Here is a 22,215-nt window from a genome sequence, read left to right on the forward strand (position 1 = left end):
GAACCAGGAGACCACATCGCACAAATCTGTCCAACGACAGGTTATTAAGCGCGTATCATTATATGGGAATTTGTATTTATAATCCTTGAGATTAATAAAGCGCATGTTCCCTATGTTTTGTTTATTGTGTACTTAGTTACACTGGCACACATGCACATATACATATCTCTAAACATAGAGATCATAGGCGTTATTTTTCACCCTAAACACATTTTCCACATAAATACCGTCAGATGGATAAGACCATAACATTATAATCTTTCCCAATATCATATTTTCATACTGTATAGTATGTATATGAATATTAACTGCATGCCTTTTTTTTCCGTAGTGACATCCCAACACAAGTTGTTTCGAAAAAGTGAAACCCGTGCTTTCTTATGTTTTCTTCCTTTAACAATAAATCAAAACAAGTGAATTTAATTTGTCTATTTCCATAGAATAAAGAACATATGCATATAATGTATGGGTACCATTCCCAATCAAAGACATCAAATTTAGCTCAATGGTTGGTCACTTCGAAAAAAGTCATGTAAACTTTAGCTAAACATTAAACCTAAAAATTCCGTTTGCTGAAAAAAAACAGAAGAAAAACGAAAACAAATAAGGGTGTGTATAGTTTTTTTGGGTGTAAAGTTTTTAAGTATACGGACACACATTTAAATTATTAAACGTAGATTAATAACAAAATAAATTACAGATTCCGCATGTAGACTGCTAGACGATTTTATTAAGCCTAATTAGTCCGTCATTAGCAAATGTTTTTCCGCATGTAGACTGCTAGGCGAATTTATTAAGCCTAATTAATCCGTCATTAGCAAATGTTTACTGTAGCATCACATTGTCAAACCATAGCGTAATTAGGCTCAAAAGATTCGTCTTGCAATTTACATGGAAATTGTGCAATTGGTTTTTTTTCATCCACATTTAATACCCCTTACATGTGTCCAAACATTTGATGTGACCTTTTTATAAAAAATTTTTGCAATCTAAACAAGGGCCGTGTTTAGTTTCCCCTATTCCCAACTTTCCATCACAACCAAAACTTTCCTACACACATAAACTTTTAACTTTTTTTTCCAAACTCCTAACTTTTTTTTAAACTTTTAATTTTTTTCAGAAACTAAACACCTAAAACCTAACAGTATAACACGGCATACATAGATGTAACCTTGGAAGAACTCTTCAATGCCGTGAGCTCAGCATCCTCAAAATCCACGCACAACCGAAAGCAAAACATAAATGCAACCCCCCGCGCGGCGGACGAAGAAGCGAGGAAGAAGAAAGAAAACCGCAAAAAAGCCACAAACACCCAACGCGTCGGCGTCCACTCCCTCGCTCGCCCGCTGGATGACACACGGCGACGAATACACGAAACCACTGCGAGACCGCGCGCGCACCCCGGAAGAAGCAAAAAAAGAAAAAAAAAAAGCTGGCGAAACCCGCAAAAAGGCCTCCCAAAACCAAAAAAAACCCGCACGAGACGAGACGAGACGAAGCAAGCGACGCGCGTGCGTGTGCAAGCCACCCACCTCCCTCTCGTCCTCAGCTCGGGCAGAGCGAGCAGCAGCGGAAGCAGCAAGGCATGGGCGCAACACTAAAAAGAAGCGGCCGCACCTCCCCAAAACCACCACCACCTCCACCTCCTCCTCTTCACCTTCTTCTCTTCTCCTCTCCACTTCTCCCCACCACCACCACCACCTCGATCGCATCCTCCGTTCTTGGCTGCGGCGCGCGTGGAGGAGGAGGAGGATGGACGAGCAGCGGGGACGCGGGGGGTTCGACGAACTGGTGCTCTTGCATCAGCAGCAGGAGCAGCGGAGGCGGAGGGAGCAGCAGCAGGAGGAGGAGGAGGAAGAGGAGGTGCGGCGCCAGATGTTCGGCGCGGTGGTCGGTGGGCTAGCCGCGTTCCCTGCGGCGGCGGCGGCTCTGGGACAGCAGCAGGTGGACTGCGGCGGGGAGCTGGGCGGGTTCTGCGACAGCGAGGCGGGCGGGTCGTCGGAGCCGGAGGCGGCGGCGGGGGCGCGCCCGCGCGGGGGATCCGGCAGCAAGCGGAGCCGCGCCGCCGAGGTGCACAACCTCTCCGAGAAGGTTGGCGACCCCGGCTTTTTTTTCTCCGCACACGTACGCTGGTGAATAAGCGTTCTTCCTGCTTCGCATCCTTGTGATTTACTGTTGCTTTTTTGGTTTTTGGGCGCAGAGGAGGAGGAGCAAGATCAACGAGAAGATGAAGGCATTGCAGAGCCTGATACCGAATTCCAACAAGGTGATCCGTCGCAAAAAGGCGACGTTTAATTTTAACGTTCATGAACTGGGATTCTGTTGGGTTTGCGCTGGAAATTTATCAGTGTTTGTGTGCTGGTTTTGTGGGTTGCAGACTGACAAGGCATCCATGCTTGACGAAGCCATCGAGTACCTGAAGCAACTGCAGCTCCAAGTGCAGGTCAGCAGATAGATCATAGATGTCTGGATGATGCTAAAAATTGCTGATGCATTGAGTTTGGTCTCAGATTGGTAGAAATGTGGTTGTAGGATTGCAGTGAGTGCATCCTGTCTTACAGATTATTCTTCCAATCTATGTCGTGATTAGGGTGCGCCGTAGATGCTCTAGTGAAGAAGAATCCTTATACTTTCTTGTTCTTGCAGGATTTTAGTTGCGATGTGATATGTTCATGCAAGATGTTAGAAGGGTCCACTATGTACATAGACAACAGTACTTGATCAATGCCAAACTCGTTCTGTCCCTTAAGTAAAAGTTATACCATTATTACATTGGGTGCCAATTTAAGCTCAAACCTCTTTGGCCTCAGTGCTTGTTTGTCAAGACTTATTCTTTTTAAAAAAATAAAAAAAGGAAAAAGGAAAAAAAAACATAATCATATCAACTTGCTTGACCCCATCTCGTCATGACGAGCAATAAAACTAGTGGACTGTCAAGGCATGCAAACTCTGCAAAACATGAATGGTGAGATATGGCTCATCCAATGTGGACAATTAAACATTTTGGAGCTACCTCTTGTTCTGCAGTACAATTGGGGATGGGCACAAAGCTGGTTTAACAGTATTTGCTTTGTCTAGTATGCTAAGTGTTACAGTATGCGGTAATATAGTCTGATTGCAAACCATGATTGCTGCCTTTTTTTAATACTTCACGATTTCACATGAACATAATCACTATGGGACTCTGCGTGGTAAGGTAACCATACTATTGGTTCATGTTAGGGGATTCTCCCCAGCACTTTACAAAGTGGTTTTTATACATTCAGTGAAAATTTTTTACTAAACCTGGTTGTTGACGACATTTAGGATTTTTACTGTTGACTTGCTTAGATTGACCATGAAGCTTGCTGGGCGTGCTGGTTTATACTAAGGCAAGGACTAGTTTCCTAGGGTGAATGTGTTTTGGAATCCACATCTATTGATTTACTATGCTGCTGGGTGTTAATAACTAAAAATTATATATATGAGTTTTTTCCTCTGAAATTTGTTACAGATGCTCTCAATGAGAAACGGTGTTTACTTGAACCCATCTTATTTATCTGGAGCACTTGAGCCTGCGCAAGCATCACAGATGTTTGCAGCCCTTGGTGGTAACAACGTCACAGTGGTGCACCCCGGGACAGTGATGCCACCAGTGAACCAAAGCTCAGGAGCTCATCATTTGTTTGATCCATTGAACTCTCCTCCACAAAATCAACCACAATCTCTAATCCTACCAAGTGTTCCTAGCACAGCCATTCCTGAGCCTCCATTTCACCTGGAGTCATCACAGTCCCACCTTCGACAATTTCAGTTGCCTGGATCCTCTGAGGTAATATAAGAGAAAAATTATCTGGACTTAACTGTTTGTATATATATGGTATTGCAGTTTCACAAGATTTTGTTTTTACATGTACTTTTATCTGTAAAAGATGGTGTTTCATGGAGAGATAATGCCAAAGCACCACCTATCATCACATCAAGAAAGTCTGCCAGGTTTGTGACACTATTTTTAACTAGCTTTTGTCAAGATTTCTGTTCATTTCACTAACACACACACACCCCTTGTCTTTGTTCTTTTCGCTGACTTTTGTCTTCATCCTCTCAAAGGAAACGAGATGAACTCCATCAGGAAAGAATCATCCATGTTGAACACCAATAATTTTGATGGTGTCTCACTTAGCAAAGAGCAATCATAGGATATGGTACCAAAAAGTACAAGACATGCATAGGTATGCTTCTACAATGTCAAATCAAAATTTTCAAACAATCTGAGCTTTTTTACTAAAAGTTGGATTTGTGGTACAACTTCATGATGGAAAATAATTCCTTGATTTGAACAAACTTCCTTGATTTGCTGGCATGTTATCTAGCATGTGTTTAGATCATGGATGTACAAATTTGAAAATTGTTGATATTCAGTATTTAGTCCTGGGCTTCCTCTAAATATGTTGTAGTCAAGAATGACAATGAGATGGTGCTTAAAAATGGAGTAGATCGACAGAAGTTTGTTGGCCTTATTTAATCTACTCCATGATTTTCATCGTACCATGAAAGAGCATATTTTTTCAGATAGGTGAACTACCCAATCTTGCTCAATAAAGTATTGTGCTACTTCAACACTCCTACTTCATAGACATTTGATAAGATAGTTCGGAAGAACAAATAAAATAATTTAACTCACTTCCTGACCTAATTTTGTTTCTTATCCTAGCATGTTCCACTATACCTAATGAAACCTTGACAAAGTTTTAGCTAACATTTTGTTTGTTTTGATCTCTTGACAGCTTAGGACGTGGTTGCTGGTGGCATTGAAATCAGGTGCGAAAGAAGGATGACGTGACCTAGTTCAGTAGTCTAACAGACAGGCAGACTTTCAGAATTGCTTACCTCTATCAATAGTGCTATTATTCTTGAAGCGACCTGAATGCTTCACAAAACTAGCATGTAATCGTAATCGTTTTAATGAAGTCCATTCGAAAACTAGCATATAGATGAGATCATGAGACCATGTAATCATCTACGAAATGTTTAGTGAAGAGCAGCACGAGCAAAGTCCTCTTTGTACTGGTCTAAGCATCTAGTAGCACTCCTGTGAAGGATCAGAGATTCACAGAATATAGTCGTCTACTGAAACTTTTTAAGACTGAAGAAATCTTCGTGGTCCCCCTTTTGTCAAATATTTTGAGCAATCATTGGTGGTCAGTTGGTCACCCACTTTCGACTCCATGAATTTCATCACATTTGTTTTAAAAATGCTCTTACCTTGAAAAAAAGAAGTCCATTTGGATCATGACAGTTTTCTTCGTATATGCAGAGATTGAATAATTTGATGTTCCATATTGTAACTACACGAGATCACTACAGTGTAAACCAAAGGAAGAGAAAAAAGGCTATGCAAACTAAACTTTTCTTATAAAACTCTTACAAACGATGATATGCCACAGTGTGATTAACCAAGATCAGTTTTCGGTCTAAATCACATTGTTTGTAAGAGTTTCATGTGCCACATTGGCACTGCTCTCAACCAAAAAAAGAGGCAAAAATTATTACTTCATTTATCTCAAAATATAATAACCTACAATCAGATGTAACATATCATAATCTTATAAATTTGAACAACCTTAGCCACATAGACCCATATTAGTGTAGAGGCCGGATTTTACCCATTGTCCAGAAAAAATAAATTTAAACAACATGTCCAAATTCATAATAATATATTCTACTTCCTCCGTTTCATAATGTAAGTCTTTTTAGCATTGTCTAAATTCATATAAATAATAAATCATCAATATGAATATAACCAATGCTAAAAAGTCTTACATTATGAAAAGAGGGAGTAGTATCATACGTTGCTGCTATATTACGAGACAAAGGATGTAAAATTTAAAAGAATCTCGTACCTGCTCCAGTAGTCGTGTCAATTTGGAAAATTGGAAAGCCGTGGGGAGATGAGGAGATGGAGGGGGGCGAGTGGGCGACGAACGCGACTGCGCACGGACGCGTCCGGGCGGGGCGGGGGCGTCGTCAACGTCGCGTCACTGCTGCGATCGCCTCCCCTCCAATCCTCCACAACAAAATCTCCTCCCGTATTTCCGATACATCGACAGCGCAACCACCACCACCACCATGCGCCGCGGCCGCCGCCGATGACGCCGCCTCCCACCACCCCCCTCCTCCTCCTCCTCCTCACCCACCACCTCACCGCCGCCGCCGCCGCGCTCCTCGTCCTCCTCGACCCCCCCGCCCCCTCCGCCCGCAAGCGCAGGCGCCTCGACGTCGAGGAACTGGACCCCGTTCCGCCTCCCTCGCTGCAGCCGGAGCCGGAGCCGCTGCCGTTGCCGCCGACGAGCCCGGACCACTACCCGCTCGCGTTCCGGGTGTCGGCGCCCACCTTCAACTTCCTCGCGGGCCTCCTCGACCCGCTCCTCTCCCACCCTTCGCTCCCGTCCTCGACGCTCCTCGCGCTCGCGCTCGCGCGCCTCGCCACGGGGTTGCCCTACGCGACGCTCGCGGCGCTCTTCCGGGTGCCCGCATCGGCGCCGCGCGCCGCCTCGCGCCGCCTCCGCCGCGTGCTCCTCGCGAACTTCCGATTCTGGCTCGCGTTCCCCGCCGAGCCGAGCAGCGCCGCCGCGTCCTCCCCTCTCCCGTCCTGCCGCGGCGCGCTCGCCTGCGCGCGCTTCGACGGCCCGGACGGGCCCCTCGCCGCGCAGCTCGTGGCCGGCGCCTCCTCCCGCGTCCTCTCCCTCGCCGCCGGGTTCCGCGGCGACCGCACCGATCTCGAGGTGCTCAAGCTCTCGTCCCTGTACCAGGAGCTGGAGCAGGGGAAGGTGCTCGACCACGGCCAGTACCTCGCCGGTGACGGCGACGGGTACCCTCTTCTCCCCTGGCTCATGGTGCCGTTCCGGGGGCCAGCGGTGCCCGGCTCGCCGGAGGCGGAGTTCAACGCCGCGCACGACGCAACGTGCCGCAAGGCGAGGCGCACGGTCCGGAGCCTGAAGGGATGGGGCGCCATCGCTCGCCTCCGTGACGAGGAGAGCCCTCGCGCCGCCGTGGCGTGCATCGGGACATGCGCAATGCTCCACAACGTGTTGCTCGCGAGAGAGGACCACTCGGCGTTGGCGCCGGAGGAGACCGACTTGCCGCCGGCGGTGCAGCGCCGGGCGGACGACGGCGACGCCGCCGGAGTGGAAGATCTCGAGATCCATAGGCGCGCATCGGCGTTTCGGGGCGCATTGGCGGCGACGATGAGACGCCGGTGACATGGGTGAATTGAACTGCCTAGCTCTCTGGTGATGAACTGATGATTGTTTAGCATTAGCAACGACAGATCTATGCAATTGTTGATTCTTTTGGATCAAATTGTTTGTATATTGCTAGCTGCTGAATTCCTGATTGTTCCATTGATCCCATTGGGTTCTTTTAGTTTGTTGCCTGCTGAATAAAATGGAGAAATAATTTGATGGAAAGTTAGGGGCCGTACCTACGAATTGGAGACCCCGATGCTAGATGAGAGATGCTATAAGTACGATTCTTTTACAAACGATGCTTGTACGGCGTAATGGTTCTCTCTTAAGGCCCATAATTTGGCTTTTTTCCTAATAAACCAAAACGGCTTATTAGGGAATAAAAATAAATTTATAGGTAAAACTTATATTTATATATATATATATATATTCTTGGTGACTTAAAGGCTAATACTAAAAAAAACTACGTTGAAAATATCTCAAAATCAATCTCAAAATTAAGTTTGAATTTTTAAATTTGGCTTTTTCTTTAGCTTATTAGGCCATCCGATGGGAGCCTTAGCCCGTGACATTTATTGTCTGTTTCATAGTGAAGCAATTCATATCATTCACCATCTGTTCACAATGTAGGATCGTACGTAGAAATCGGATGAGGCTTTACGACATGTCATTGGCCATGTCTATCTGACTTTACGTCAGAAGAGCTCGCTCCGTAGAAATCATATGCATTGTGCTAAATCTTTAAAAGACATTATGTTTAGAAAATATCATTTAAACAAGGGACAATTGTAAAATAGTAGATTTCACTATATAGACTATATAATGGACTAAACCTCCACAGTAAACCGAGGCTATAACAGGTTCACATACTCTACCATAATGATACTAACATTACAAACACTGACGTATAGCACAATAGAAGAGTGAGACTCACGTATCAGTAACTGTAATAGTGATAACATTATGGTGGAGGATCCTCTCACCCGGCTATAATCACTTTACATTAAATGCAATATATTTTACAATTCATTTGAAAGAGGACCCAACGTTGTGTTTTGCTCGTTTGATGATCTTCTATCTATATTAAAAGTCCTACTATGTGACTAATAATAACGAATAGAGTTATATGAAAAAACACAACAAAAACATATGGTTGACTAAGAAATCTTAGCAAGAATATCTTCGAAAAATCATTATATGTATAGAAAAGAATCTTCAATAACTAAAACATGCATTTATATTGTTGTCATAAGCTATGGGTATTTAAGAATAAGTATGTTTTAGCTGATCGGTGGTGAAGAAGTGAAACTTACTAAGTAGAAAATAGGATAAAAATAACCTTAAATATATTAGAATTAGATTAAAACCAAAACTCATGATGGAAGTGGATGCATTTGCAGAGACCAAAGTAGGAGAAAAAAATGTCAATTAGATGCGTAATTAAACAGAAACTTCGGAGAGAGCAAGTCTCCTCTGCTCTTGCTTCCGGAGTTGGCGTCTCGGACGGCAAGGTTCGAGCTATCCTGTTGTTTTACAAAATGCCCCCTGATTCATGTCTATACTCTATACCAATTCTCTTATTTTTGCAAAATAACCCCTACTAGTTCTATCGGTCCTGCTATTTTGCAAAGTAGTCCTCCTCTCTTCCGCCTCGTCCCCGTCAAACCCTTGCCGGCGGCGGCCGCCGGCCGGAGAGGCGGATGGCGTCGTCGATCTCCTGCGCGCGGCCCTCGCCCGCCGCCGCTTCATCGCCTCTAGCTCCGGCAGCCTGACGTCACCGTCCCTCCCCTCCTTGGATTGCAGCAGTAGGCTAACAAGATCATGAAACGAGCTCCCCCTCCACCCCACATTCCGGCGATCCCCCCCACCCTACCTGACCTAGGCCAATGAGAGTATCGTCCCCGTGCCGTCGGTGAACGGCGGAGTAAGATTCGCCGGCGAGGTTAAGTATTGTTCCTGACTTTCTTCTTCCAAGGTGACAGCCTCGAGAAGCTGTCCCCATTGAATCCATGTTACTGCTACCCAACAAATGTGGCTGGGTGATGAACAGAAACAGTGTTGGCGTTTTCTCGATTAAGATGAGATCAGTGCGGGTTCAAGGTGTGAAAGCGGAGGATTTGAAGATGCAGTTATTCAGCTATTTTTTCCTTGCATGATCTTCTGATTCAGGTAATCCCTTTTTCCTTGTTTGTTTTTCCTAGTTTTTGTCTTGTGTTCATTGGGATGTGCTTGATTGGGCTTCAATCATGCCAAAATTAGAGGTAGAGTGTACGTTATGTTCCATTGCAAGATGGAGTCCACACTCCACAGCATTCTGTACTTTGTGTTATAAAAGCTGGAAGCTTAGAATTCATCTCTTCAATTCTGCATTCTGTTTGATGAAGCAGCTTTTAAGTTACAAAGTTGCAGTACATATCTGACAGGGCCAGTTTAGTTTGACTTTTCAGCTGTTTCCTTCTATTAGAGGAAAAGAAAATGTTTTGTATAGCTGCTATGTTATTTAGCTTGTTGTCTGCGCCATAAATTCCGTAATAAGAATTTGGGCTTCTTTTGTAACAGATTATTTACATATTTCAGGCCCCACTTGGAACGCCGGGAATTTCTTTTTTCAGTTCCAGTTAAATTCCTATTGTTAAAACGAGGCCTTCAGTATGCAATAGATTTGCTGGTTAGGATCCAACCTTTCACTCCAAGGAAAAAAATTATAAGCATATACTGGAAACAGAGGCATTTTACCACTACATGTTTAATTAGAACTGGGTGTTCATACAAGTTGGTACGATTTTTACACGTAGGGATAAGAGAATGCTCTCGACAACATTTCTAAGGGCTCTTATTCAACTAGTTAAAGCACATCACCTAGCTGGGAGCCATGAAAAATGTCACCTAGATAATTACAGTGCTGGCCATTATTCCACCAGTTAAAGCAGATTTTGAACCACTTGGCTCATGCTTGGTCTTTGGCTCCTCTCCTCTTCCACGCATGAAACTGCTATCTTTAACATCTTGACTGCTTGTGAATAATTAAACTCTCCTTCCAGTCTGCCATCAACAAACTCCAAGAGCCATGACTGATCTTCGTTTACCAATTTCTCTTTGAGAATATCAGCAGTGCGTTTAACGCCCAGTTCCACCTTCTCACCCTCAACCATCCATCTTGAAACCCGAATCCCCTTCACTAACTCAAGAAGCACAACTCCATAGCTGAAAACATCAGCCTTGCCTGTGATCGGAAGATTTAGAACCCATTCTGGTGCAATGTACCCTCTAGTTCCATGCACTCTTGACAACATTAGTGCAGTTCCTTGCTTAAGTAGTTTGACCAGTCCAAAATCTGCAATCTTTGGCTCAAAGTCTTTATCTAACAATATGTTTTCTGGTTTGATATCGCAGTGTACGATCCATTCAAGACACTCATGGTGAAGATATGCCAGTCCTTTTGCTACGCCAATTGCAATATTGTACCGTTGGTTCCATTTTAGCAAAGGAAATAAGTTCTGATGGTCAAACACAAGTCTGTCTAAAGAACCATTCTCAATGTACTCAGAAACCAAGAGCCTACTTGTCTTCTCTGCACAGAACCCCCAAACTCTAACCAGATTCATATGATATATTCTTCCTATGACACTTAGCTCAGACCTTAACTCCTGCTCTCCATAGATCACATCATTTAGCTTTTTCACTGCAACCTGCCTTTCATCATCGAGGACTCCCTTGTAAACCACACCTGATCCACCATTCCCGCTCTTCCTGAAAACAATTGGTTGCCTTGTGTAACTCCTTGTAGCTGAATCTTCGGAATTGGCTAGAAATGATCATGTAACCTTCGTCAGTAATCTCTGATATTGTCTCCCATTTTTTAACAACTGAAAAGCCAGCAACAATTAAAACCACTTCAATCAAAAGCACTGTTAACAGAGAAGAAAGGAAGTAACCAAACATGAACTTGGATGGGACATCTTCGAGCATTTGTGATGAAGGGTAGGCTAATTTTTCAGTAACTCCACAAGAATGGGTTAGTCTAGAATCTGATTCTTTGGTAAACGGCACCCCCTTAGGAACTTTCAGGTAGATGTCATTGTAAGGATCTGGGAAGCTCCTGCCATTGAAAAGCGTGTACTTTGGGTAACATAGGCCAGTTCTCCTTCGGTAACCGAAGGCTTGGCATTTAGCGTTGGCCAGGCACATATTTCTACAGTTTGAGAACGGCACTGACTCTGCGTAGTCCATGTCATATCCCCAGAAGTCAGTTCCAGTGTTCTTTCTGAATGAAAAGTCCCGGCTGATAGTGTTGTTTGTATTTGTTCTATTCCCTTTATCCCAGATGACTGTCATGTCTGCCTTGCGCTTGCACCCTTTGCTCCAGTCACTCGGATCAATCACCTCGAAGCCTTGGAGTCAAGAACAATGGAGTCTCGGGATGTAATTGCAGATGCTGTTTATACCACACACTCCATGCATTTGGCATAATCTAGAGAATGCCATCCAAGAAACTGACCAGTTGCCACTGGTCTCGTTTAGGCTGTACAGCCTAAGATTTCCATCGTAATCCAGAGTCAACCTCCTCATGACATGATCGCCAAGATCAGAGTCTTCAAACTTAAATAGGTCACTTGATACAAAACGACCTGTCTGATTTAGAACCCCATATCGGCGACTGTCATAAGTTGTCCTTCCATTCTTCCATGGCAGGTGAACCGAAGGATTTGGCCAATATATGCTGGCAGTGTCAGGGCCATTGTAGACGAGAGTCAAAATATTGTTACTGTCGAAGAGAAAGTTGTAGAAGCCTGAATATAACAAACCCCTGGCAGATGCAGATACCAGCTTTACATTCCTAGTTATTGGTTGCAACGGCAGAAGTGTGTCTGTTGGCGAGTCGAAGCTCCTCCATAGATGCTGGCCTTGTAGGTCCATGACAACAAGGTTTCCATTGTTGAGAAGCTCTGCTCGATTTGCTTGAGTGGCTGTTGTGTTGGTGCTCCATACAACTTTGCCATTGTAGTCAAGAAGGGCCAAGGTCCCGTCGTTCTGGAAGGTGAGCCTGGAGCCCTTGCCATTCACCGGAGCATCGCGGTTCGCCGTCCAAGCGACAGTCTTCTCTGACGACCTGGAAAACCAGATGGAGAAGGTGAAGGCGTTGGTGGCCACCTTGTAGAAGCCACAGGAGAAATCGTCATTGGGGGACACTAGGATGGCGGTGGTGTCATCCTGGGTTGAAATGGATGAACGCCTAGTAAGAAAGCTCTTTTGATCTTTTGCAACAGCAGTGGGGAGCATGAGAAGGAAGGATATCACTGTGGTGAAAATGCAGAAGCCTCTCACGGCGACGGTAAGTATTTTTTTGGTCATCATCCAAGTTGGTGTGTTTTAGAATCAATATGTCATATATTGTAGTGTTCTATCACCCTTGTTGAGTCCTAAGCTTGCAAATGCTGTGGCTGTTTCCTGTTGCAGTTTTGCTACGGCATGCATGAACTTAAACATGAATGATGAAAGCGAGCAAACGGCCAGTCGTTGATTCAGCATGTCCAGGACGGCGTTGCCGAGTACCACATGCCTGCTTGGCTCCGTTGCTGTCTGATTCCCCCAGGTGTCTGGTGACAAACAGAACGTTGTATTGGACAGGGTTATGGCATTCAAACCAGAATATTTGACTGGTAATTTCTATGTAATATGTTAGGAATATTTATAGAACCGTTATACTTATGATAGATAAGTATTATGAAAGTGATGTCTGAGAAATATACTGGGATAATTTCCCTGTACCAAATACGAATGTTTACTCCATTCCATCCGTTTGCAAATACTTCTCAATTTTTACCAAGACTGCATGTTGAGTAACTATAGCCAGGCCAGGGCCACTTCTGTTTGTACAGCACATGATAGCCAAACTAAATCTTTGCAACCCAAATATCAGCAAATTGAACGTATAAACACTGGCTAATTTTGAATCTGGCTGGCGTTACCAAAAAATTTAGCAGGAAAAAAAAATCTGGCCAAAGCTGTCAAAAAAATATATTGGTAGTACTAGCACTAATACACTACCCTCCTTCCCGTTATAAGTGCATTTTTAAAAGCTAGTGAGGAAAATAAGAGGAAGAAAGCTAGTGAGGAAAATAAGAGGAAGAGAAAATTACCAAAGCGTCTCCTATTAAATGAGCAATGGTAGAGAGTGAAAGGACAGTTGAGAGATGATAGGATTGTTCATATTTTGGGACTTACTCCCTCCGTTTCAAAATGTTTGACACCGTTGATTTTTTAATATGTGTTTGACCATTCGTCTTATTCAAAAAAATTAAGTAATTATTTATTATTTTCATATCATTTGATTCATTGTTAAATATACTTTCATGTACACATATAGTTTTACATATTTCATAATTTTTTTAATAAGACGAACGGTCAAATATGTGCTAAAAAGTCAATGGTGTCATGAAACGGAGGGAGTATTTTATGACAGAGATAATGCAAGTTTCTCCTGTAATGGTGTTAAGCCCAAATGGCCCAAGCATTGCAATTAGAAGCAAATGGGCCGGACACAATATACCACTTGGATCAGCCCAGATGATGAGGATGCCTCTCGAACTTCGCCACGGCCCACGGAGCAGCAGCGCTCCCGGCGACGGCGAGGAGCGGCGGCCACCGCCCTCGCGGCGGATTTGGGGTACCCCGCTGCCGCCCTTGCCCATGGCGGCCGCCGTTCCGGTGCCCTGGTCGCCGGAGTCGGAGTTCGACGGCGCGGAGGAGGCGCCGTCCGGAGCTCGATGCCGCAAAGAGAGCCCTCACGCCGCAGCGGCGCTGATAACTGGTAAGAGGGGATTAATCAGCATATGTAGTTACTGGAGGAGTGGGAGGAGGAGTCCGAGGCTGATTTGGAGGTTTGTGTGCAGTGCAGATGATGCCGGAGTGGAAGGATTCGAGATTTGATGAGCGCATCGGAGCAGCGCCAACAATGAGGACCTGGTGGTAGATTCCTTTAAACTATCTTGCGGTTTTTTTTTTCTAGTTCTTTTGGATCATACGGCTTGAGTGGTACTGAATTTTAGGCTCCAATTATATTTGTTTAGTTTGTTCCTGATCCATAAATCAATCGGTAATACTGGAAAGAATTTAGATTCCCAGTTCCCACGTCTTCGCAGTCTTGACAAATGGCAAATAGACATGTTCATTATTAGGCTGAATACATTCAAGTTTTACTATCGTCTACGTTGTTAGACTCAAAGGGTTGGTCCCAAAAAAAATGGATTTCTCTTGTACACTATATAGAACAAGGTTTACATGCATAGTTCAAATGGATGCATCCTTGGAGTGGGATGATGCTAGGATTAGTTATGTTTTTGCTGTTCTGGCTGGTTGTATCTCTGGAATTATATCCTAGCTTGCTTATATTTTCTGTTGTTGAACTGTATTGGTAGCTGGTAACCGATAATGGTTTGTCAGATTTCTATAGAAGCTGGGCCAAGTGGCCTTCTATCTTTAAAAATGGATTCATCCTGTACATAAAGAACAAACTACCCAAACAAGTATACCACTATAACGGTTTATTATGAATGAATACTGGATACTATACTTTAATACTCTTTTGAGGGAATGCGAATACTACCACAGAACTACTCCATGTAAGACAGGCGCTCATTAACTTCTCTCTGCAACAACATACCTTATCATTTTCTCACAATAGATAGAAATGCAGCAATCACAGTAGTGGACATTATTCCACAAGCGAAAGCAGGACTTCAACCACAGTATCCATGCTTGGTCTCATGCGCCTATCTTCTTCCAGACATAACACTGCTATCTTTAGTACTGTGGCCGCCTGTGAATAGTTGAATTCTCCATCCAGCCTGCTGTCAACAAATTCCAGCAGCCATGATTGATCTTCGCTAGCTAGTTTCTCTCTAAGAGTGTCAACATTGCGTTTAACAGCCAGACCTACCTCCTCCTTGCCATCAACCACCCATCTGGAAACCCGACTCCCCTTCACTAACTCAAGAAGTACTACTCCATAGCTGTAAACATCAGCCTTGCCAGTGATTGGAAGATTTAGAGCCCATTCTGGTGCAATATACCCTCTAGTTCCATGCACTCTTGACGGCATTTGTGCTGCTTCTGGCTTAAGTAGTTTCACCAGTCCAAAATCTGCAATCTTTGGCTCAAAGTCTTTATCTAACAATATGTTTTCCGGTTTGATATCGCAGTGCACGATCCATTCAAGACACTCATGGTGAAGATATGCCAGTCCTTTTGCCACTCCAAGTGCAATATTGTACCTTTGGCTCCATTTTAGGACAGGAAATAAGTTGTGGTAGTCAAACAGAAGTCTGTCTAAAGAACCGTTCTCACTGTACTCAGAAACCAAGAGCCTCTTTGTCTTCTCCACACAAAACCCCCAAATTCTAACCAGATTCATATGATATATTCTTCCTATGACACTTAGCTCAGACCTTAACTCCTGCTCTCCATAGATCACATCATTTAAAATTTTCACTGCAACCTTCCTTTCATCATCGAGGACTCCCTTGTAAACCACACCCGATCCACCACTTCCCAGCTCTTCCTGAAAACAATTGGTTGCCTTTTGTAACTCCTTGTAGCTGAATCTTCGGAACTGACTAGAAATGATTGCGTAACCTTCATCGGTAATCTCAGGCCTTGTCTCCCATTTTCTAACAACTGAAAACCCAACAATGATTAAAACCACTTCAATCAAAAGCAACGTTAACACAGAAGAAAGGAAGTAACCAAACTCGAAATTGGAAGTGACTTCCTCAAACATTTGTGATGAAGGGTAGGCTAACTTTTCTGTAACTCCACAAGAATGGGTTGGTCTAGAATCTGATTCTTCGCGAAACGGCACCCCCTTGGGAACTTTCAGATAGAGGTCATTGTAAGGATCTGGGAAGCGCCAGCCATTGAAAAGAGAGTACTTTGGATAAGATTCACCAGTTCCCTTCCGGTAGCCGAAGGCTTGACAGTTATTGGCGGTGAGGCACATATTTCTACAGTTTGAGTATGGTATTAACTGTGTGTAGGCGGTGTCATACCCCCAGAAGTCAGTTGCAGTGATCTTTCTGATTGAGAAGTCCTGGCTGGTAGAGTTGTTTGTAATATTATGTCTATTCCCTTTATCCCAGATTGCTGTTATGTCCACCTTGCGCTTGCATCCTTTGCTCCAGTCAGTCGGATCAATCACCTCGAAGCCTTGGAGGCAAGAACAATGGAGTTCCGGGATGTAATTGCAGACAGCGTTTGTGCCACACACTCCATGCATTTGACATACTCTAGAGAATGCCATCCAAGAAACTGACCAGTTGCCACTGGTCTCGTTTAGGCTGTACAGCCTAAGATTTCCATCGTAATCCAGTGTCAACCTCCTCATGACATGATCGCCAAGATCAGAGGCTTCAAACTTAAAAAGGTCACTTGATACAAAATAACCTGTCTGATTTAGAACACCATATCGAAGACTGTCATAAGTTGTCCTTCCATTCTTCCATGGCTGGTCAAAGGAAGGATTTGGCCAATATATGCTGGCAGTGTCTGGGCCGTTGTAGACGAGAGTCAAAATATTGTTACTGTCGAAGAGAAAGTTGTAGAAGCCTGAATATAGCAGCCCCCTGGCAGATGCATATACCAGCTTTACATTCCTAGTTATTGGCTGCAACGGCAGAAGTGTATCTGTTGGCGAGTCGAAGCTCCTCCATAGATGCTGGCCTTCAGGATCCATGACAACAAGGTTTCCATTGTTGAGAAGCTCTGCTCGGTCGGCTCGAGTGGCTGTTGTGTTGGTGCTCCATACAACTTTGCCATTGTAGTCAAGAAGGGCCAAGGTGCCGTCCTTCTGGAAGGTGAGCCTGGAACCCTTTCCGTTCACCGGAGCATCGCGGTTCGCCGTCCAAGCGACCGTCTTCTCCGACGACCTGGAGAACCAGATGGAGAAGGTGAATGCGTTGGTGGCCACCCTGTAGAATCCGCAGGAGAAGTCGCCATTGGGGGACACTAGGATGGTGGTGGTGTCATCCTGGGTTGAAATGGATGAACGTCTAGCAATGAAGGCTTGGGTTGAAATGGATGAACGTCTAGCAAGGAAGGGTTTTCTATGATTTGCAAGAGCAATTGTTGGCATGAGAAGGAAGAATATTGTGGTGAAAATGTAGACGCCTCTCATGGCTATGACAACATAGAAAGCAATTGCCTATGATCATCTAACGCAAATGGGAACCAATGTGCTGTAGTCCATTATATATCTAGTTTCCAGTTGGGTCAAAAATAAAAGGCTCGCGAGCAAATTCGGTCAGCTTCACGACAACTTTGACGGGGCTCGTGTTACAACTTGATTGGGCTCGTGTTTGCTGTATAGTTCCTCCCTTTTTTTTTCTGGCTAGTTGCTACATATGATATACTTGATGTACTAGCTTAGGGAAAGGGACCTAAAATTAAGCCAACCCTTTGTTTCGTCGAGCATAGCAAATGTTAGGGCATACACATGAATTTCACAGGATTTTCATAGTTTATTTCATCAAAATTCACGTGAAATTCCTCAATTCCAAAGGATGCCTTTGCAGCCAAAATAGTATCAGTCGTTAGGTCTTGTTCTTTTCGGCTTATTGATTGTGGATTATTTGGTGGTACACTTCCTAAGTTTCTAAACTTTCTTCATCGGTATTTCTTAGAAAGCTTTTTTATAACAATTTTTTGAACTTCATAACATTTAATTCATTCGTATATGTATTTAAATAATTGTTGTAAACTCAGAATCAGCCATCAACTGATTCAAGCGGGACCTCAAATCCGATCAATCTTCGTTTACGAAGAACAACGAGTTAGGTACTTGCTAGTGGCTATTACTTTGCCGCCCTACCATTTCTTTGTTGCTTCACTTATCACTTTCCATGGCCACGTGCCCACATCGTTGACAAGAAGTCAACAAGGACCGGGTGGCCATCAGGCAATAGTAGTAGCAATCCTTTTCTCTCCACGCTAAAATTAAAAGTTTAAAGAAATTAAAATGATGTGACAGAAAAGTTGAAAGTTTACTTGTGTAGGAAAGTTCGATGTGACGAAAAAGTTGAAAGTTTAAAGAAAAAAAGTTGGAACCTAAACAGTACCCAAATGAGAAATCCCCATTGGGTGTAACACTATGGCCATGTTTAGGGAGGAAAGATTTGGAGATGCAGCTGGTCTCACTAGCTCGTGAGAATATGAAAAACTAGGTATTCAGTTTCTCGTTTTTAATTAAATTTTTAGATTTTATAATTATAGATTCTCAAGATCTGAATGATAATCTAAACTATAAATTCTGGGAGAAGCCACTTCAGAAGCTCCCCAAACATCTGACATCAACGGTGCCACCCTGAGATGCTGGGACCTTTGGCAATATATTTTTTTTAATATATTGCAGCAGGCAGCAGGCAGCAGCAGTAGGGAGCATGAGAAGGAGATAACCGTAGCGAAAATGCAGAAGCGTCTAATGGCGACGGTAAGTGTTTGGTCATCATCCACATCAATGCAGGAATATACTCGTACTGATTAGTGTTGTGGAGCCAGAAGCCTGCAAAGGCGCTTCCATCATTTACCCTTTACCCTTTAGCTTATAAACTATATTTAAAATTAAAATTTTAAAAATTAATTTTAAGTTGATTTTAGAGCTTTTTTCTGTCATTGTTTATTTTTCCAGCATTTATTTTTATATTTTTAAGAGCACATATAAAAAATATTTATTTATAAATTATATTCTTTTATTGATAAAACATTGCTGCTTATAATCACCGTAAGCAAAACGACGACCGCTGTCGTGGCGGCTCTTTGCTGTAGACTTGCAGTGCATGATAGGACATGCACGAAGTAGACATGAATGATGGAAGGGACCACATGCCAAACGGCCAATATTTGAGAAACACATTACAAGTGTAGGCGTCCACAGCCGCGTACACTCGTATGCACATCCTACCTAAGCCGGTATATTTTAATATTGGTAAAGTACCACAAACACCTCGCTGGCGACGTACTACTTAAAAAAAATAATTTAAACTCGAAACCTATCGAGTAAATTAGCTGCGCCCAAACGGCCAATCTTCGATTCCGCATGTTTCAGAACGGCGCTGCCGAGTACTGCAGCTGACAACAATTCGCTAGTGTCCTTTTACTGTTCTCATGCGCTTTGTTTTAATTAATTTGTTGTTGAAGTTGTAACTAACTAACTAACGGTGCCCGTTCGGCGGCCGTCTCACTGATGTTTTGTTTTCTTTTTGCTAAATCCAAAGGTCTCCCATCTAAATGAAACTTTCCAGCGGCGGCAGGCGGCTACCTTGTTAGTTTTTCTAATAATAAGGTCATACTCCTTCCGTCCCTAAATATTTAACGCTATTGACTTTTTTAAACATGTTTGACCATTCGTCTTATTCAAAAACTTCTATGAAATACGTAAAACTATATATGTATACATAAAAATATATTTAACAATGAATCAAATGATAGAAAAAGAATTAATAATTACTTAAATTTTTTAAATAAGACGAACGGTCAAACATATTTAAAAAAGTCAACGGCGTCAAACATTTAGGGACGGATGGAGTATTTTTTTTTTCATGAATTTTTCGGCACGTTTCACCCTTGGATGGATATTGCTTTGCAGCCGCCTGTTTCTGGGCCGCAGCGCACACCGGAAGAGAATAATGTAATGGGGATGGTCGAGTTGGCAGCTAAATACAAATACTAATCTTTCAGCTGGGGTTCGAACCTGCAACTTGCTTGATTTTCGTTAGCATACCATTTTATAAAAACCAATTTCTAGATAGTTTTTTAAATCAAATAAATGTATTTTTTAATTTATAATACTTAATACTTAATTATTTATAATTATTTATGTACCAATGAGTCATTTCATTTTACTAGTCGCTAGACGCTGAGTAAAGGTCAGGTCCAACGGAGCCTAAGATTAGGTAAGTCCAAATGTTTTTAAGTATCATGGCATGGTTGAGGATGAGGTTTATATTATCGTTAATCACCTTGCCTACTAAGATATTCCTATTCTCTCTCCGTCTCAAAATAGGTTAATATAGTACATGATATAATATATTCTAGTAATATGAATATGAACATATGTTATCTATCCCTTCATCTCATAAAAAACCCAATCATCAGGATTGGCTTCTTTTTTTTTTGACATAGTAGTATGTTCATATTATTAGGATATGCCACGTCCCTATCAAATTATTTTTTTATCAGTTTAATTTATTTTGTGACGGAGGGAGTACATGATAAAAGTGATAGTATCTCTTGTATGAAGAGTTCACGGACAAGTGAGTCATGTAGTTTTTTTTCCACTCAACATGGGTACACCATATCAATGCGCCTTGTAGGATAAAGAAGGTGACATATTGTCTTTGGGGTTGTAGGTACTTTTCAGGATAATATATTAGTTTTAGGGTTGGGCCTAACTATAAAGACATGATGATGATATCAATCTAATAAATGATGCATGTCATAAACTTGAGTCGATAATTATGTACCTTTTTGCCAACTTCGAATGGAGATTCTTGAATGGAATTCAGTAATTGAGGGTTCTTTTATCTTATGTTGGTGTCTTTTAGTTTGTGTGTTCTTTACATTATTATGTCAGAAGTGTGGACTTTGTAATAATTGGTTATAACTTGTTGAGCAAAGACTGAAATGTTATTCAATTAAAAAGATAAAAAAAAAGGTGACATGCGCCATGTAGGGATAAAAGTAGGCTGTACGATGCAAACCCTCTAAGGAGATAATCGACTTGCTCTTTAGGAGTGAATAGATTGAAAAGATTATCATTTTTCACACGCACACTTTCCGAAGTACTAAACGGTGTATGTTACGAAAATTTTCTATAGAAAAGTTGCTTTTAAAAGATATTAACTTAATTTTTAATACTTAATTAATCATACGCTAATGACTCGTCTATTTTACGTATACATTTCAAGACACATCCTCAAAGGTTTTGATTATTTAGGGAGGTGCCATGCGTGTTGTTGTAGTTGAGGGAGCAAAGGACTCAGCCGATACTTGAGGGAGGAAGCATAGACATCTTCCCCCAAAGAATATTGGCACATGCTTCTGTTTCAATGGGCTTCAAGCCTAATAGACTCCAAATGGTCCAGACATAATCCCTCACTTGGATCAGCCCATTGCCCCACTCTCCCCGTACTGCCGCCGCAACGAGAGCACCGTCAACCACAGCAGCAGCTCATGGCGCCGCCGCTCCCGGGGCCGGTGGTGCCCGGGGGTCGCCGGAGGCGGAGCCGAACGCCCGCGCGCAAGGCTATGTGCCGCGACGGCCGGTGAGCGCGCTGCCCGTATCTTGCTGCCCGGTGGGGGCGGCACGGCTCGGCGTGGAGAGCCCTTTGCAATGGTAAGAGGGGATTTTACTACTACGCATTTGCTCAGGTGGGGGGAGGGGGCCGAGGTTGATTTCGGGGGGGTTTGTGCGCAGGTGATGCCGGAGCGGAAGGATTATTCGAGATTGATGCGTGGGCATTGGCTGGCGTCGCCGCGCGCATAATAAATGGTGTGTGATTGATTCCTAAACTATTGCTGTCAGTTTTTTTAGTTCATTTGGATCATACAGCTTGCATGATACTGAATAGTTGGCGGCTCCAGTTTAATTGTTTTATTTGTCCCTGCTCCATAAATCTAGTCTAGGTAGTAATAGTGAAAAAGGAATTAGAATTTCATTTCCCACGTCTTGGTAGTCTTGACAGCTACTACGACATGTTTGTCTACTTTGTTAGACTTAGACGCACTCATCTGTCGAATAATGTAATGGTATACACTGAATATTTAGTGGAAATCGATGCATCTCATACATATAGATCAAAATATCCAAAGTTTCAGACAAGTACACTTATGATGAATATTACTACTCCCTCCGTTTCACAATGTAAGTCATTGTAGCATTTTCCACATTCATATTGATATTAATGAATCTAGACATATATATCTATCTAGATTCATT

General features: G+C 43.0%; 3 protein-coding genes, 2 long non-coding RNA genes and 1 pseudogene across 5 annotated transcripts; 4 read left to right on the top strand and 2 right to left on the bottom strand.

Annotated features, from left to right (window-relative positions):
- The first annotated feature begins 1,577 nt into the window (after positions 1–1,577).
- Positions 1,578–5,159, top strand: LOC4340229 (transcription factor PHYTOCHROME INTERACTING FACTOR-LIKE 15-like). Its single transcript, XM_026026213.2, has 7 exons — positions 1,578–2,091; positions 2,201–2,266; positions 2,378–2,443; positions 3,494–3,811; positions 3,912–3,975; positions 4,090–4,211; positions 4,767–5,159. Exons 1-6 carry the CDS (start codon positions 1,753–1,755, stop codon positions 4,176–4,178), a joined length of 942 nt encoding a protein of 313 aa, XP_025881998.2. The 5' UTR covers positions 1,578–1,752; the 3' UTR covers positions 4,179–4,211; positions 4,767–5,159.
- A 737-nt stretch (positions 5,160–5,896) lies between these two features.
- On the top strand, positions 5,897–7,448 carry LOC4340230 (protein ALP1-like). The gene has a single exon (XM_015785415.3). It carries the CDS (start codon positions 5,931–5,933, stop codon positions 7,239–7,241), a length of 1,311 nt encoding a protein of 436 aa, XP_015640901.1. The 5' UTR covers positions 5,897–5,930; the 3' UTR covers positions 7,242–7,448.
- A 2,687-nt stretch (positions 7,449–10,135) lies between these two features.
- Positions 10,136–12,609, bottom strand: LOC107281236 (putative receptor protein kinase ZmPK1; annotated as a pseudogene).
- Positions 12,610–13,798: 1,189 nt separating this feature from the next.
- LOC9272182 (uncharacterized) lies at positions 13,799–14,561 on the top strand. Its single transcript, XR_003243111.2, has 2 exons — positions 13,799–14,037; positions 14,120–14,561. It is a non-coding gene; the product is annotated as an uncharacterized lncRNA (long non-coding RNA).
- Positions 14,562–14,786: 225 nt separating this feature from the next.
- Positions 14,787–17,854, bottom strand: LOC4340233 (putative receptor protein kinase ZmPK1). Its single transcript, XM_015787733.3, has one exon. It carries the CDS (start codon positions 17,395–17,397, stop codon positions 14,941–14,943), a length of 2,457 nt encoding a protein of 818 aa, XP_015643219.1. The 5' UTR covers positions 17,398–17,854; the 3' UTR covers positions 14,787–14,940.
- A 3,528-nt stretch (positions 17,855–21,382) lies between these two features.
- Positions 21,383–22,114, top strand: LOC136356886 (uncharacterized). The gene is made up of 2 exons (XR_010741920.1): positions 21,383–21,612; positions 21,694–22,114. It is a non-coding gene; the product is annotated as an uncharacterized lncRNA (long non-coding RNA).
- The last annotated feature ends 101 nt before the right edge of the window (positions 22,115–22,215 follow it).

The sequence above is a fragment of the Oryza sativa genome, chromosome 6, assembly GCF_034140825.1.
Source record: "Oryza sativa Japonica Group chromosome 6, ASM3414082v1".
Classification (NCBI taxonomy): domain Eukaryota; kingdom Viridiplantae; phylum Streptophyta; class Magnoliopsida; order Poales; family Poaceae; genus Oryza; species Oryza sativa.

What these genes read in the sequence shown, in the direction of transcription:
- LOC4340233 (XM_015787733.3), bottom strand. Translation starts at nt 17,397, where the DNA reads ATGAGAGGCGTCTACATTTTCACCACAATATTCTTCCTTCTCATGCCA.
- LOC4340229 (XM_026026213.2), top strand. Translation starts at nt 1,753, where the DNA reads ATGGACGAGCAGCGGGGACGCGGGGGGTTCGACGAACTGGTGCTCTTG. An exon ending in TGCACAACCTCTCCGAGAAG is followed by an intron (nt 2,092 to 2,200) that starts GTTGGCGACCCC and finishes TTTTGGGCGCAG; the next exon opens with AGGAGGAGGAGCAAGATCAA. An exon ending in TGATACCGAATTCCAACAAG is followed by an intron (nt 2,267 to 2,377) that starts GTGATCCGTCGC and finishes TGTGGGTTGCAG; the next exon opens with ACTGACAAGGCATCCATGCT.
- LOC4340230 (XM_015785415.3), top strand. Translation starts at nt 5,931, where the DNA reads ATGAGGAGATGGAGGGGGGCGAGTGGGCGACGAACGCGACTGCGCACG.